Below are 13,168 nucleotides of genomic sequence, written 5' to 3'. Positions count from 1 at the left end.
TATAGATGTAAGCATTTGACATCTACTATTTCTGTTTTTTGCAAATGACAGAGCAACTCAAAATCTATCGATTGGCATCGAAAACTCGAAATCGATTTTTTTGAGCTAAGGTCTCTTTTGTCGTGGAGCGTCACATATGCAAATTCCCATATCAATTCATACTCAAAATCGTGTCCTTATTTTACATACGGTTTTCTATGGATTTCCATATGGATTACTATAATCAACCTGGGATTTCATATGGGTTTTTTTAATAAGATTGCATATAGGATTCCATGTAGGATCTTATATAGGAATTTTCAGCAAGGCACTTATGATAGGAAATTATGTTATAATAATATACTTATATTATTATAATATATTAATAATATTTTGTATCGTTATGCACACTTAAAATTATTAACATTCTTTTGATCAACTATTTGAAAAGAATTTGATTCAATTTTTTATTATTTATAAGAATAAATATAATTATATAAATAATTACTTCTTTAATGAAAAATGTTTAAGTGATTCTAATTATAGATGTTTTATCTTCAATAAATATTATTTTATAATTTTAATGCAAATAATATGGTATTAAATTATTTTATCACATATTGCCGAGTTATTAATTTCATTCATGATAAATTACTCTTAAAACTGATAGAAATGATATAGATGATTTTACAATCTGCAAGAAAATTTTAACAAAAATAAAATAAATTGAAATTTAATAATTAAATATATTTCAGTTAAACATATAGTAATATTGAATATTGCTACATGAATATGAATCGAAAAAAAATTATTAATTTACCCCAGTGAAATTTTGCAAATTCATATCATATAATCCTCCAGCAGAAAGTACAAGACGCTTTTGAGCTCTTAATATCAGTAGTGAGAGTAATTTTGTATTAGTAGGAATTAAATTTGTCCACAATGATTGATAGGCAGACATTCCGATCTGATAACTCTGTATTTAATTAATTAAATTATTTTTCAGTTAAATAGACCAGGGTGTCAGCAAAATTTCTTGTCATTTACCTGATTAACAAATTTTTTAATTTATTTGACTTTATATTACTTAAAGTAGTAAACTTTTTATATTTAACTTGTGACTTTTTTGAAAAAAAATTTCCCCACTTTTGAAGATTTTTAATAAAAATGCCTGACTTACGGACACCTTGTAAAATAAAAAAAAAAAACAAAAAGAGAATAAAATTAGTTTCAGTACCTGATCCATTAATTCATCGCTTGGCCAACAATATAAAAGAACTTGAAACAAATTGGCAAGGAGAAAACCTGCATAAAAGAAGGCGCCATTTAAATCTACATGGCTTCTACTTACAATCTGTAAGAAAAATTAATACTTTAAAATATAATGATATATTATATTTCATTAGAAATTTGAAATCCAAAACTTACTATAATTAATTGGAATCCAGTGAAGCAAACAGTAATGCAACTAGTCAGTAGTTGAATTAAACACAATTTACTGAAAATATTATTTAACATCTGAATTGTCCTGTCGAAAAAAAATATTATTTAATTTTTCAAACAACATTTATAACATAAAATAATTAAACATCTAAATTAAATTATTGTATTAATTGAAATTTTTAATTAATTTTAAAAAATATTTTTCATGAGGAACAAATTTTAAGTTCAGCTGCAATTAAATTCTAATAATTTTATTTTCTTACTTGATTTGAAATTTATGTTTTAGAACAAGATTCTTCACTAGAGCTTTTGAAATATTAGATTTAGTGCCTACTTTCAATAATTGGGTTTGAAGTATATTTAATTGTGCACATGTATGATATATTGCTGTGCAACAAAAACTATCCATTCCTAAGGAATAACTAATCCCCATAATCAGCCCAGTAATTACCTACAAAAAAGCATAAATTTGTACAAAAAACGAAACTTCTAACATCACAAAAAAACATTTTTTTAGTACCTGAGTAAAATAAGCAATAGCGTAAATAATATTTGATTTTTCGTCCCAATAATATGAGGAGCAAAATGGATATCGTTTGTTACGAGCTGGATCGCTATTGATGCCATAAATGAAAGGTAAACAGTACATTAAAATAATAAAGAAATAAACTGAAACAATAAATCCTTTAGTAATATACAGCGCAAATCGAGCATGATAAAACAGAATATTTTTTTCATCTTCGGACATTTTCGAAGAAACAGATTTTTCCCAATTGTGTTGCATAATTAACACCACATTCTGTAAAATGGTACATATTTAATTAAAATAAAATAATAAATTGAATTTTTATTAATTTAAAGAATAAATTTAATAATAGTTTTAATAGATTACTTGATTATATTTAATCTGAACAGAAAAAATATTTTCTAATTATAGTTTTAAAATATTCAATATTAATGGTTATTATTTTTTTATTTCTTTAAATTGTAAAAAAGGTAATAAATATATTTTTATTTCTTAACATTTTGAAAATTTATTCTCACCTTAATTAATTTCTTCTTTGTAACTATGTGAGTAAATTTTATTATCGTATTTATAGAATGAACAGTGAGACACAAATTTTGAACAACTGCATTAAAATCACCCCAAACGATAAACAAATCTAATAACATGGGGATAACTAAAAATATTGCGATTGACAATATAATTGCTACGGGATGAAATTTATGAATAGTGAGACGCAATTGTGATGCTTTATCATGTAGCGGCCATATTCCAAGGAGACTTAAATACATTTTATTAATATAAATATAATCCTCGAATTTCTCTGTCATTTTTAATAGATAAAAATTTTTTATTTTATCAAATAATTTGTCATTTATTTTTCAATATTAGTTTTTAACTTTTATGTTACTGTTTTTCTATTAATTTTAAATTTTTGTCATTACACTTTTTACAAATTAAAAACAATTTAGAGTTTTGTAGAGTATCATGTTTGTAAGTATCAATTTCTTTGAGTTTGTCATTAAATTCAAATTTGCTTTTACCATATATTTATCACCTTAATTTAAAAATTTTTTAAATGAATATTTTAATAAATTTTAAACAAATTCTCAAGTAGATAGATAGATTTTATTTTTTTCATTGTGTACTTTAACAAAGTTCTGCAATTTTTCTTTCCCGCAAGCTTAAAAAAATAAAATAATTGCGAATAAAGATGATATGCGGGAACATAAATAATCAGAATTGAGATACAAAACTAAAATATAACAAATTCTCAACTATTTTATGTTGATATTTTATTGGCATGATTTTTAAGAAAAAGAAGCTTGTGCCTCTCGAGAAAATAAATTGTTGGTGAAAATAATAAAATATGAAAAGAAGATTGACATCTACAATGAGAGCTACAATTACTAATCCATTTAACGTCACTCACTTGGGTACAAAACTTTTGAATATATATATAGTGTCAGTTGGAAAAATTATTTCCTATTTTATTCTCTTATTTCTACCTCACAAGCCAATGCTTGCATTAATTATTTAAGATAGGAAGATATTTTGCACCTGTAAAATGCGACTATTAACTCAGTTGAGTTCATTTAATTTTCATAAGATAGACGTGTTCGAGAGAAAAAAAAAAGAAAAAAATATTAATTCTGAACATTTGTAACTTAAGATACAAAAAATTTGTATACGATTAATCAATACGACTTATTTAATTATTCATAAACGTACGTGGATATATTTCTTTTGATGAAAAAAAATATTTTATGAAAATTTCTGCCTCTAAAAAATAAGTATAAGTTAGTTTCTTTTGAAACAAACAAAGAGTGGTATAGAGGCAGATGATTGAAAAATTTTAAACAATACATTTATGTACTTTAATTACTCCATAATTAGCATTGTTTATGTATTAATATTTTTTGTACGAAACGATTTATCTTGAAATGCAAAAAAATTATATAATAAAAATATTTTGTAAAATTTGTGACAAAAACATTCTAATTAAAGATATTTTCATTTTTTGTTTCAGATTGATGTGAAAGAGAATTTTATTTTTTTTATTAGCAATACCTTTCCTAAGACTAATATTTAACAAAAATGATTATTGGGTTTTAAATGAAAAAAAATCCGTTGCATAATAAATTATCATATTAAGTTTTTCAACTGTAAAACAATATTTTTTTCGCTCAAGAATAATCTCTGAAGTTTTATATTCCATTATTAGAAATATTGGTAAGTGTTTGAATATAAGTATTCATTTCTGATTTATTTTAACTATCAAAAGTTACAATTCTTATTATTAGTTTAAATGTTATTAAATTATGTTCTCAAAAAAAAAAAAAAACAGAACATTATCAATTCTAAATTGTTTCTGAATATTAATGACTTGTCATCATAGCTCTCAAGAGAGACAAAAATGACATGGATGCTTTAACAATCTGTAAAGGAATTTTTTAGAATTAGAACACTAAAATTTACAATTCTAATATCAACATAAATTTTAAATTAATTAATCGTTATTTTACAATTAAAGTTATGTTTTACATACATTTTAGTGAATAATAAAATACTACGTTACACTTACTCGTGTAAAATTTTGCAATGTCATGTCGTACATTCCTCCTGCGCTAATGATAAGAGGATTTTGAGCTCTCAATATCATTAAAATAACCGCCTTCGAAGAATTATGACGTAAATTGGTCCACAATGATTGATAGGCAGCATGTCCAACTCCAAAACTCTATTTAATAAATTTTAATATCAATTCATAAAACAATAGAAAATTTGAAAAATTAAATGTAAATCAATATTTGAATACCTTTTCCATTAATTCATTGCTTGGCCAACAGTATAATAGAATTTGAAATAAATTAACGACCAAATAGCCGGAGTACAAAACAGTTCCCCTATAATCCGAGTCTTCACTATTTAAAGACTATAATTAATTTTAAAAAATGTATTATTCTCAAATTTGTTTAAAATAATGTTTAAAATATTTATTAATATTAATTAAACAATAAAAATATTTCAAAATAAATAAATATTCGTCATTTACTTTATTATAATCCATTATACTTCGAATATTGTTTTTTATGTTAATGAATAATATAAAAATGAAAGTAAAGAAAACTTCCATATACGATTTTATCGAAATATAATGAACTTATTTTTCATTTACAAATAATTACCACAATTAATTGAAATCCAGAAAAGCAAATGACAAAACCACTTGTCATAAGTTGATATAAGCATAGTTTACTGAATAACTGGTTTAATATAAGAACGAGTCTTTCAAAAGTAATAAATTTCATAATAATTAATGAAATTAAGGAAATATAGTATTTCATAAGTTTTTATGAATTATCATAAAAAAAAGATCTGTAAAGTACTTTTTACCTGATCTGGCTATTATGACTGTGAACAATATCTTCTATTGTTTCTGATGTAAGTAAGGAAGCATCACCAAGTTTCAAAAGTTTCATTTGAAGAATACTCAATTGAGCGCAAGAATGCCAAATGGCCACGAAAATGAAACTATCCATTCCAGCTAAAAAACTCACGCCAAGACAAATCCCAATAAATGCCTAGAATAAACCATTTTGTTTATTTATTAAATATATGAAATAATAAATTTTTAATCATTTTCAAAAATATTCTATATACCGATAACTTAAAAGGTTATTATACCTATAAAATAATAAAAATTGTTATCAACATTTTTCAAACTGTTTTTGTTAATGTAAATTAGATTTTAAACCTTCAGATTTATGAGATGGCTGCAATTTTAAAAAATTATTAAGTCTATCATAAAATACAAAAGTAGTCTACGAACCTGAATTCCGTAACAAAGTGCGTAAACAACATTCGAATATTGGTCATAATAATACCAAGAACAATATGGATAACGTTTATGACGAACAGGATCAGTGTCTATTCCATAAATAAATGGTACTAAAAATAATAAAGTTTCAAAATAATATACACTCAGAAGGAAATATCTGGTAACTGTACGTGCAAAATTAGCATGATCAAGAAGAATAATTTTCTGCTTATTCAATGTTGAAGTTAACAAGCATCTATTAAAATTATTTTCCATTGTCCACAACAATTCCTGTAAATTCAAAAATTTGTAATAAATTTTTTTTTCATTCATACACTGAGAAAAATATGCTGTTGAATCAACAGCATTTCTACCAAAGGTATAAAAATTATTGATTTAAAAGCATATGCTATAAAATTTGTAAAATATTTTATAGATTCTATAGCACCGTTCGACACGATTTTTCACACACGAAAAAATCAATGATTTTCAGAAACTAGGACCAAAAAAAAGATACCCGTGTCTGGCCGTTTTGCTAGATCAGGTCATTTTTTGCTATTAGGGGTAAAAACAACCCTTAAATAAAAGGTGATAGGAAATCTTGTACAAAAAAATAATTTTTTATGAAACTTGGTATCTCGGGGTTTTCCGGGTCGCTGATCACGAATCTGATGTCAGATTTTCAAAATTCAAAATGGCGGATCCAATATGGCGGTCGAAATTTATAAAAATTCACCAATTCATTTGAAAGTTGTTAGTTAGGGGTTTTTGGGGTCGCTGATAATAACATAATAATAATAATAATAATAACATAATATCATTTATAAATTTCTACTACCATATTGGATCCGCCATTTTGAATTTTGAAAAGCCGACATCAAATTCGTAATCAGCAACCCCAAAAACCCCTAGACACCAAGTTTTATAAAAAATAATTAATATTTATAAATTTCGACCGCCATATTGGATCCGCCATTTTGAATTATTAAAATCTGACATCATATTCGTTATCACCGACCCCAAAAACCTTCAAGTAACAAGTTTCAAGTGAATTCGATGAACTTTTATAAATTTCGACCGCCATATTGGATCCGCCATTTTGAATTTTGAAAATCTGACATCAGATTCGTAATCAGCGACCCGAAAAAACCCGAGATACCAGGTTTCATAAAAAATTATTTTTTTGTACAAGATTTCCAATCACCTTTCATTTAAGGGTTGTTTTTACCCTTAAAAGCAAAAAATGACCTGATCTATCAAAACGGCCAGACACGGGTATCTTTTTTTTGGTCCTAGTTTCTGAAAATCATTGATTTTTTCGTGGGTGAAAAAAAAAGTTGAATTTTGTCGGACGGTGTAGCATATACTTTTGAATTAATAATTTTTCTACCTTTGGTAGAAATGCTGTTGATTCAATAGCATATTTTTCTCAGTGTAATAATTGGAGTTTATAAAGATCGCCCGCTTCATGCAAACAGTAAGAAACAAAATAATACTTTTTTATTCTATGGTTTCTAAACCTGATATAAACATTGACATTACTTTTTGACATGAAGTAAGCAAAATATGAAAATTGAAATTCATAATGAACACACCTTAAAAATATTCTTGTTTGAAATTACATGAATAAATTTTAATACTATAAAAATTCCATGCACTGTAAGACACAAATTTTGCACTACTGCATTGATATCTCCCCAAACAAAATATAAATCAAGTATCATAGGCGGTATAAGCAACGTCAACAATAAGATTATAATAGCGATAGCATGAAATTTGTTAATGCAATTTCGCCATGAAGATGCTTTATCACTTAGTGGCCATAATCCAAGAAGAGATAAATACATCTTATTGATTTGGATATAGTCTTCGAATTTCTCTTCAGTCATTTTTAATTTCTATCTTACACTTGTATATATGTCTTATTTAATAAAATAATTATATTATTTAATAATTACGCAATAATATTTACTTTAAATATACTTTTACGCTTTTTAGAAATTACTTTCTTCGTTTACATTTGCATAATTGCCATTTCTTTTCAAGAAATTTTATAAACAATAATGATTATTTTGCAAAATAATTTTATAAATATAATATTTATTTAATTTTAATAAAGTACCTATTTTAAAAATTTGAATAAAATTCAGATTAAATAAACAGATTTTCTAAACTTTAAATAACGTGATTTTCATTAAATTTTTGAAAATGTTTTAAATCAAATATATATGGGTGATTCTCCACGAAGCGTACAATTCTATGTCCATTGTGTTCATTAAGAAATAAATTGTACATATTGTAATGAACCCAATGTGAAAAAGTAACTTTAGTGTTTATAAACAAAAGCCTATAGCCACTTTAATTTATGATACTGTCCACACTTTCATTTACGAAACGAAAATAAATATTTTTAGCAATATACAATAATAAAAAATAATTATTGGTAACAGTTTTTTATTGTCCAAGTTTGTAGAATTTAGAAAAAAAATTTATTTTTTTACATAGGGAATCACAGAATCGTTGATATATTGTTTAAAAAATCACTATTAGTTGTGATTATAATTTAATTTTTCTTAAATTATAAAAAAATATTTTTAAGGCAATAACTAAATTGTACTCTACGTGGAGAATCACCCATATATAAATAAAATACGTGATCGTTGACTATGAATTATAGAGAATTGATTGACGTTTAAAGCACATACGACATTTATGTGAAACCAAGGAAGTTCTGATGATTCTCATATTAAATATTTAATTATTCAATTACAATGATCCCCTTGCATATAAAAAACTAAAATTCCCAACTGCTATAAAATGGCAACCTGTAATTATCTATTTAGTTATTTTTCCCATGCATTGTCCCTTTAGTAATGATACCTATATACCAGAAATAAATTTACATTTATAATGCAACGATTTAGAGTATACATAAAATTACTTCCTAGAAGACAATATATGTTTCTCTACATGTTATAAATTAATAACAATAAATCATTTCTTCCTTGTTAACTGAACAATTTTAACTCGTAAAACATTTGCAAGTATTAAATTACTAATTACAATATTAAACTAAGTTGCGAATGCTAATTCTACCTTTAACTTTTTGTGCGCAGATCTAAAGACCCTCATTGATTATTGAAATTACAAATTTTTTTCTCTCTATCCTTAAAGCATGCATATTCTAAATATTAAAATTTTGCAGAATAAAATGAATAACAAAGATTATTAACTGATAATATTATAAGGTAATTATTATTATTAATAATAATTTAATTAAATAATTTTAATTTAATAATAATAATTAATAATAATTTCTAAATGTTTTAATCTTCAGTGGATAATATTTAATGATTTTAATGCAAATAATATGACATTAAATTATCATTCTATTAATTTATTACTAAAATTATAAATTTTATTATAATTTTTATTTACTATAAATTACTCTTAAAACTGATAGAAATGATATAGATGATTTTATAATCTGTAAGAAAATTACAGCATAAATGAAATACATTGAAATTTAATAATTAAATATATTTCAGTTAAACAATATAATAATATATTATTGATTTACCCCAGTGAAATTTTGCAAATTCATATCATATAATCCTCCAGCAGAAAGTACAAGACGCTTTTGAGCTCTTAATATCAGTAGTGAGAGTAATTTTGCATTAGTAGGAATTAAATTTGTCCACAATGATTGATAGGCAGACATTCCGATTTGATAACTCTGTATTTAATTAATTAAATTATTTTTTAGTTAAATAGACCAGGGTGTCAGCAAAATTTCTTGTCATTTACCTGATTAACAAATTTTTAAATTTATTTGACATTATATTACTTAAAGTAGTAAACTTTTTATATTTAACTTGTGACTTTTTTGAAAAAAAATTTCTTGACTTTTGAAGATTTTTAATAAAAATGCCTGACTTACGGACACCTTGTAAAATAAAAAAAAAAACAGAAGAAAAAGAGAATAAAATTAGTTTCAGTACCTGATCCATTAATTCATCGCTTGGCCAACAATATAAAAGAACTTGAAACAAATTGGCAAGGAGAAAACCTGCATAAAAGAAGGCGCCATTTAAATCTACATGACTGCTACTTACAATCTGCAAAAAAAAATTAATACCTAATACCTCAAAATATAATGATATATTAAGTATTTAATTAGAAATTTGAAATCAAAAACTTACAATAATAAATTGGAATCCAATGAAGCAAACAGTTATGCAACTAGTCAGTAGTTGAATTAAACACAATTTACTGAAAATATTATTTAACATCTCAATAGTTCTGTCGAAAAGAAAAATATTCTTTAATTTTTGAAATAACATTTAAAACATAAAATTACCAAACATTTAAAATAAATTATTATAAAAATTGAAATTTTCTACTAATTTCAGTTGAAATTAAATTTCAATAATTTTATTTCTTTACCTAACTTGAAATTTGTGTTTTAAAACAAGATTCTTCACTACTATTTTTGAAATATTAGATTCAGTTCCTACTTTCAATAATTGGGTTTGAAGTATACTTAATTGTGCACATGTATGATATATTGCCGTGCAACAAAAACTATCCATCCCTAAGGGAAAACTAATCCCCATAATCAGCCCAAGAAATACCTGCACAAAGAGAATAAATTTTTACAAAAAAAAAAAAATTATTAACTTCACAAAAAAAATATATTCTTTTTAAATACCTGTGTAAAATAAGCAATAGCGTAAATAACATTTGATTTTTCATCCCAATAATAGAAGCAGCAAAATGGATATCGTTTGTTACGAGCTGGATCGCTATCGATGCCATAAATAAAAGGTAAACAGTACATTAAAATAAGAAAGAAATAAACTGAAACGATAAATCCTTTAGTAATATACAACGCAAATCGAGCATAATAGAACAGAATATTTTTTTCATCTTCTGACATATTCGAAGATACAGAAATATCCCAATTGTGTTGCATTGTCAACACCATATTCTGTAAAATAGTAAATATTCAATTAAAATATACTAATAAAATGAATTTTTATTAAATGAAGAATAACTGATAATAGTTTAAAAGATCACTTTAATATATATTTAATCTGCAAAAAAAATCTTTTCAAATTAGTTTTAAAATATTCAATATTCAACATTTTTGCTTCCTCGTGAAGGAAGCTTTGTAGTCCTTTCGTTTATAAAATTTTTAAACATGTTGAACACAAATTTTTCTCTATATAGAAACATGTTATATGAGATCCTGATCAATTGTCCGGATGTATAAATATGTGTGTGTATGAATCGTTTTTGTGAACACGATATCTTTAACAGGTTTTAATGGATTTGGATAAAATTTTATCGTCTTTTTTCAAAAATTTTTTTTAAATAGAAAAATTTAAGGTAATATATAATATAATCGTTTTCCTTACATCAAGACTAATCGATTGGTACATATAAAGTATAGATTTGATTGAAATTTAAAGAATTAATGAAAGTTAAAAAATCAAAAATTAATTAATTTAAGTCAGTTTATAACTCGAAATGTTTTAAATCAATCAATTGATTAGAGAAATTCATAGCTTCCTCCACGAGGAAGTAAATTTTTTGCTTCACACAATGAGAAAGTAAAATGTTTATGAAATAAACATAAAGGACTTCCTCCTTGTATTTTTTTATTATTTAATAATACTTAAATACGCATATTTATATTTAAAAGTAGGCAATAAATATATTTTAATTTCTTAACATTTTGAAAATTCATTCTCACCTTAATTAATTTCTTCTTGGTAACTATGTGACTAAATTTTATAAGCGTATTTACAGAATGAACAGTGAGACACAAATTTTGAACAACTGCATTAAAATCACCCCAAACCATGTACAAATCGAATAACATGGGAATTACTAAAAATATCGCGATTGACATTATAATTGTTACAGGATGAAATTTATGAATCGTGAGACGCAAGTATGATGCTTTATCATGCAGCGGCCATATTCCAAGAAGAGTTAAATACATTTTATTAATATAAATATAATTCTCGAATTTCTCTGTCATTTTTAATAGATAAAATTTTTTATTTTATCAAATAATTTGTCATTTATTTTTCAATATTAGTTTTCAACTTTAATTTTACTTTTTATCTATTAAATTTTTGGCATAACACTTTTTTCAACTTAAAAACAATTTAAAAATTTGTTCCTCTAAAAATTAAAGTTTATAGAGTATCATTTTTGTAAGTATCAATTTCTTTGAGAGGAAGTAAATTGTTGGTGAAAATAATAAAATATGAAAAGAAGATTGACATCTACAATGAGAGCTACAATTACTAATCCATTTAACGTCACTCACTTGGGTACAAAACTGTTGAATATATATAATGTCAGTTGGAAAAATTATTTCCTATTTTATTCTCTTATTTCTACTTCACAAGCCAATGCTTGCATTAATTATTTAAGATAGAAAGATATTTTGCACCTGTAAAATGCGACTATTAACTCAGTTGAGTTCATTTAATTTTCATAAGATAGACGTGTTCGAGTGAAAAAAAAAGAAAAAAATATTAATTCTGAACATTTGTAACTTAAGATACAAAAAATTTGTATACGATTAATCAATACGACTTATTTAATTATTCATAAACGTACGTGGATATATTTCTTTTGATAAAAAAAAAATATTTTATGAAAATTTCTGCCTCTAAAAAATAAGTATAAGTTAGTTTCTTTTGAAACAAACAAAGAGTGGTATAGAGGTAGATGATTGAAAATTTTTAAACAATACATTTATGTACTTTAATTACTCCATAATTAGCATTGTTTATGTATTAATATTTTTTGTACGAAACGATTTATCTTGCAATGCAAAAAAATTATATAATAAAAATATTTTGTAAAATTTGTGACAAAAACATTCTAATTAAAGATATTTTCATTTTTTGTTTCAGATTGATGTGAAGGAGAATTTTATTTTTTTTATTAGCAATACCTTTCCTAAGACTAATATTTAACAAAAATGATTATTCAGTTTTAAATAATAATCATAATCAACACTACATTCTGTAAAATGGTATATAATAATATAATCAATTAAAATATATTAATAAAATGAATTTTTAAAAATTAAAGAATAAATTTAATAATGAATTGTAAGACGTAAGTGTGATGCTTTATCATGAAGCGGCAATACTCCAAGGAGAGTTAAATAAATTTTATTAACATAAATATAATCCTAAAATGTCTGTGTCATTTTTAATGGATAAGAAATTCTTATGTTATCAAATAATTTTCTATTTACTTTTCAATATTAGTTTTCAACTTTTATTTTTCTGTTTTTTTTATTTGATTTTTCAATTTTTTTTTATAACACTTTTTTCAAATTAAAAAAATTTAAAAATTTGTTCCATAAAAAAATTAAAGTTCATAAAGTA

At 24.1% G+C, this 13,168-nt stretch overlaps 2 protein-coding genes across 5 annotated transcripts; both read right to left on the bottom strand.

The window, feature by feature from the left end:
* Positions 1–311: 311 nt before the first annotated feature.
* On the bottom strand, positions 312–2,104 carry LOC127278661 (putative odorant receptor 98b). Of its 2 annotated transcripts, none has more exons than XM_051300474.1 (6): positions 1,943–2,104; positions 1,686–1,873; positions 1,408–1,477; positions 1,217–1,333; positions 800–1,026; positions 312–673 (listed from the first exon to the last, which is right to left on the bottom strand). In XM_051300474.1, the coding sequence occupies exons 1-5, from the start codon at positions 2,069–2,071 to the stop codon at positions 1,003–1,005; spliced, it is 528 nt and encodes a 175-aa protein (XP_051156431.1). In that variant the 5' UTR covers positions 2,072–2,104; the 3' UTR covers positions 312–673; positions 800–1,002. The 2 variants fall into 2 exon arrangements, with proteins under 2 accessions (XP_051156431.1, XP_051156430.1); XM_051300473.1 differs by having other exon boundaries at positions 314–673; positions 1,408–1,507.
* A 2,067-nt stretch (positions 2,105–4,171) lies between these two features.
* LOC127278655 (putative odorant receptor 98b) lies at positions 4,172–12,365 on the bottom strand. 3 transcript variants are annotated; one of them, XM_051300459.1, is made up of 12 exons: positions 11,506–12,365; positions 10,459–10,737; positions 10,194–10,381; positions 9,950–10,049; positions 9,749–9,865; positions 9,328–9,483; positions 5,760–6,038; positions 5,324–5,511; positions 5,116–5,215; positions 4,746–4,862; positions 4,512–4,667; positions 4,172–4,365 (listed from the first exon to the last, which is right to left on the bottom strand). In XM_051300459.1, exons 1-12 carry the CDS (start codon positions 11,794–11,796, stop codon positions 4,306–4,308), a joined length of 2,031 nt encoding a protein of 676 aa, XP_051156416.1. In that variant the 5' UTR covers positions 11,797–12,365; the 3' UTR covers positions 4,172–4,305. The 3 variants fall into 3 exon arrangements, with proteins under 3 accessions (XP_051156416.1, XP_051156417.1, XP_051156418.1); XM_051300460.1 differs by having other exon boundaries at positions 9,950–10,019; XM_051300461.1 differs by lacking the exon at positions 5,116–5,215 and having other exon boundaries at positions 4,746–4,833.
* Between the last annotated feature and the right edge of the window lie 803 nt (positions 12,366–13,168).

The sequence above is a fragment of the Leptopilina boulardi genome, unplaced genomic scaffold (assembly GCF_019393585.1).
Source record: "Leptopilina boulardi isolate dan_hultmark-lab unplaced genomic scaffold, ZJU_Lbou_2.1 LbouV2_210, whole genome shotgun sequence".
Classification (NCBI taxonomy): Eukaryota; Metazoa; Arthropoda; class Insecta; order Hymenoptera; family Figitidae; genus Leptopilina; species Leptopilina boulardi.
Note: the sequence above shows the minus strand (reverse complement) of the source record. Positions and strands in the feature narration are given on the sequence as shown.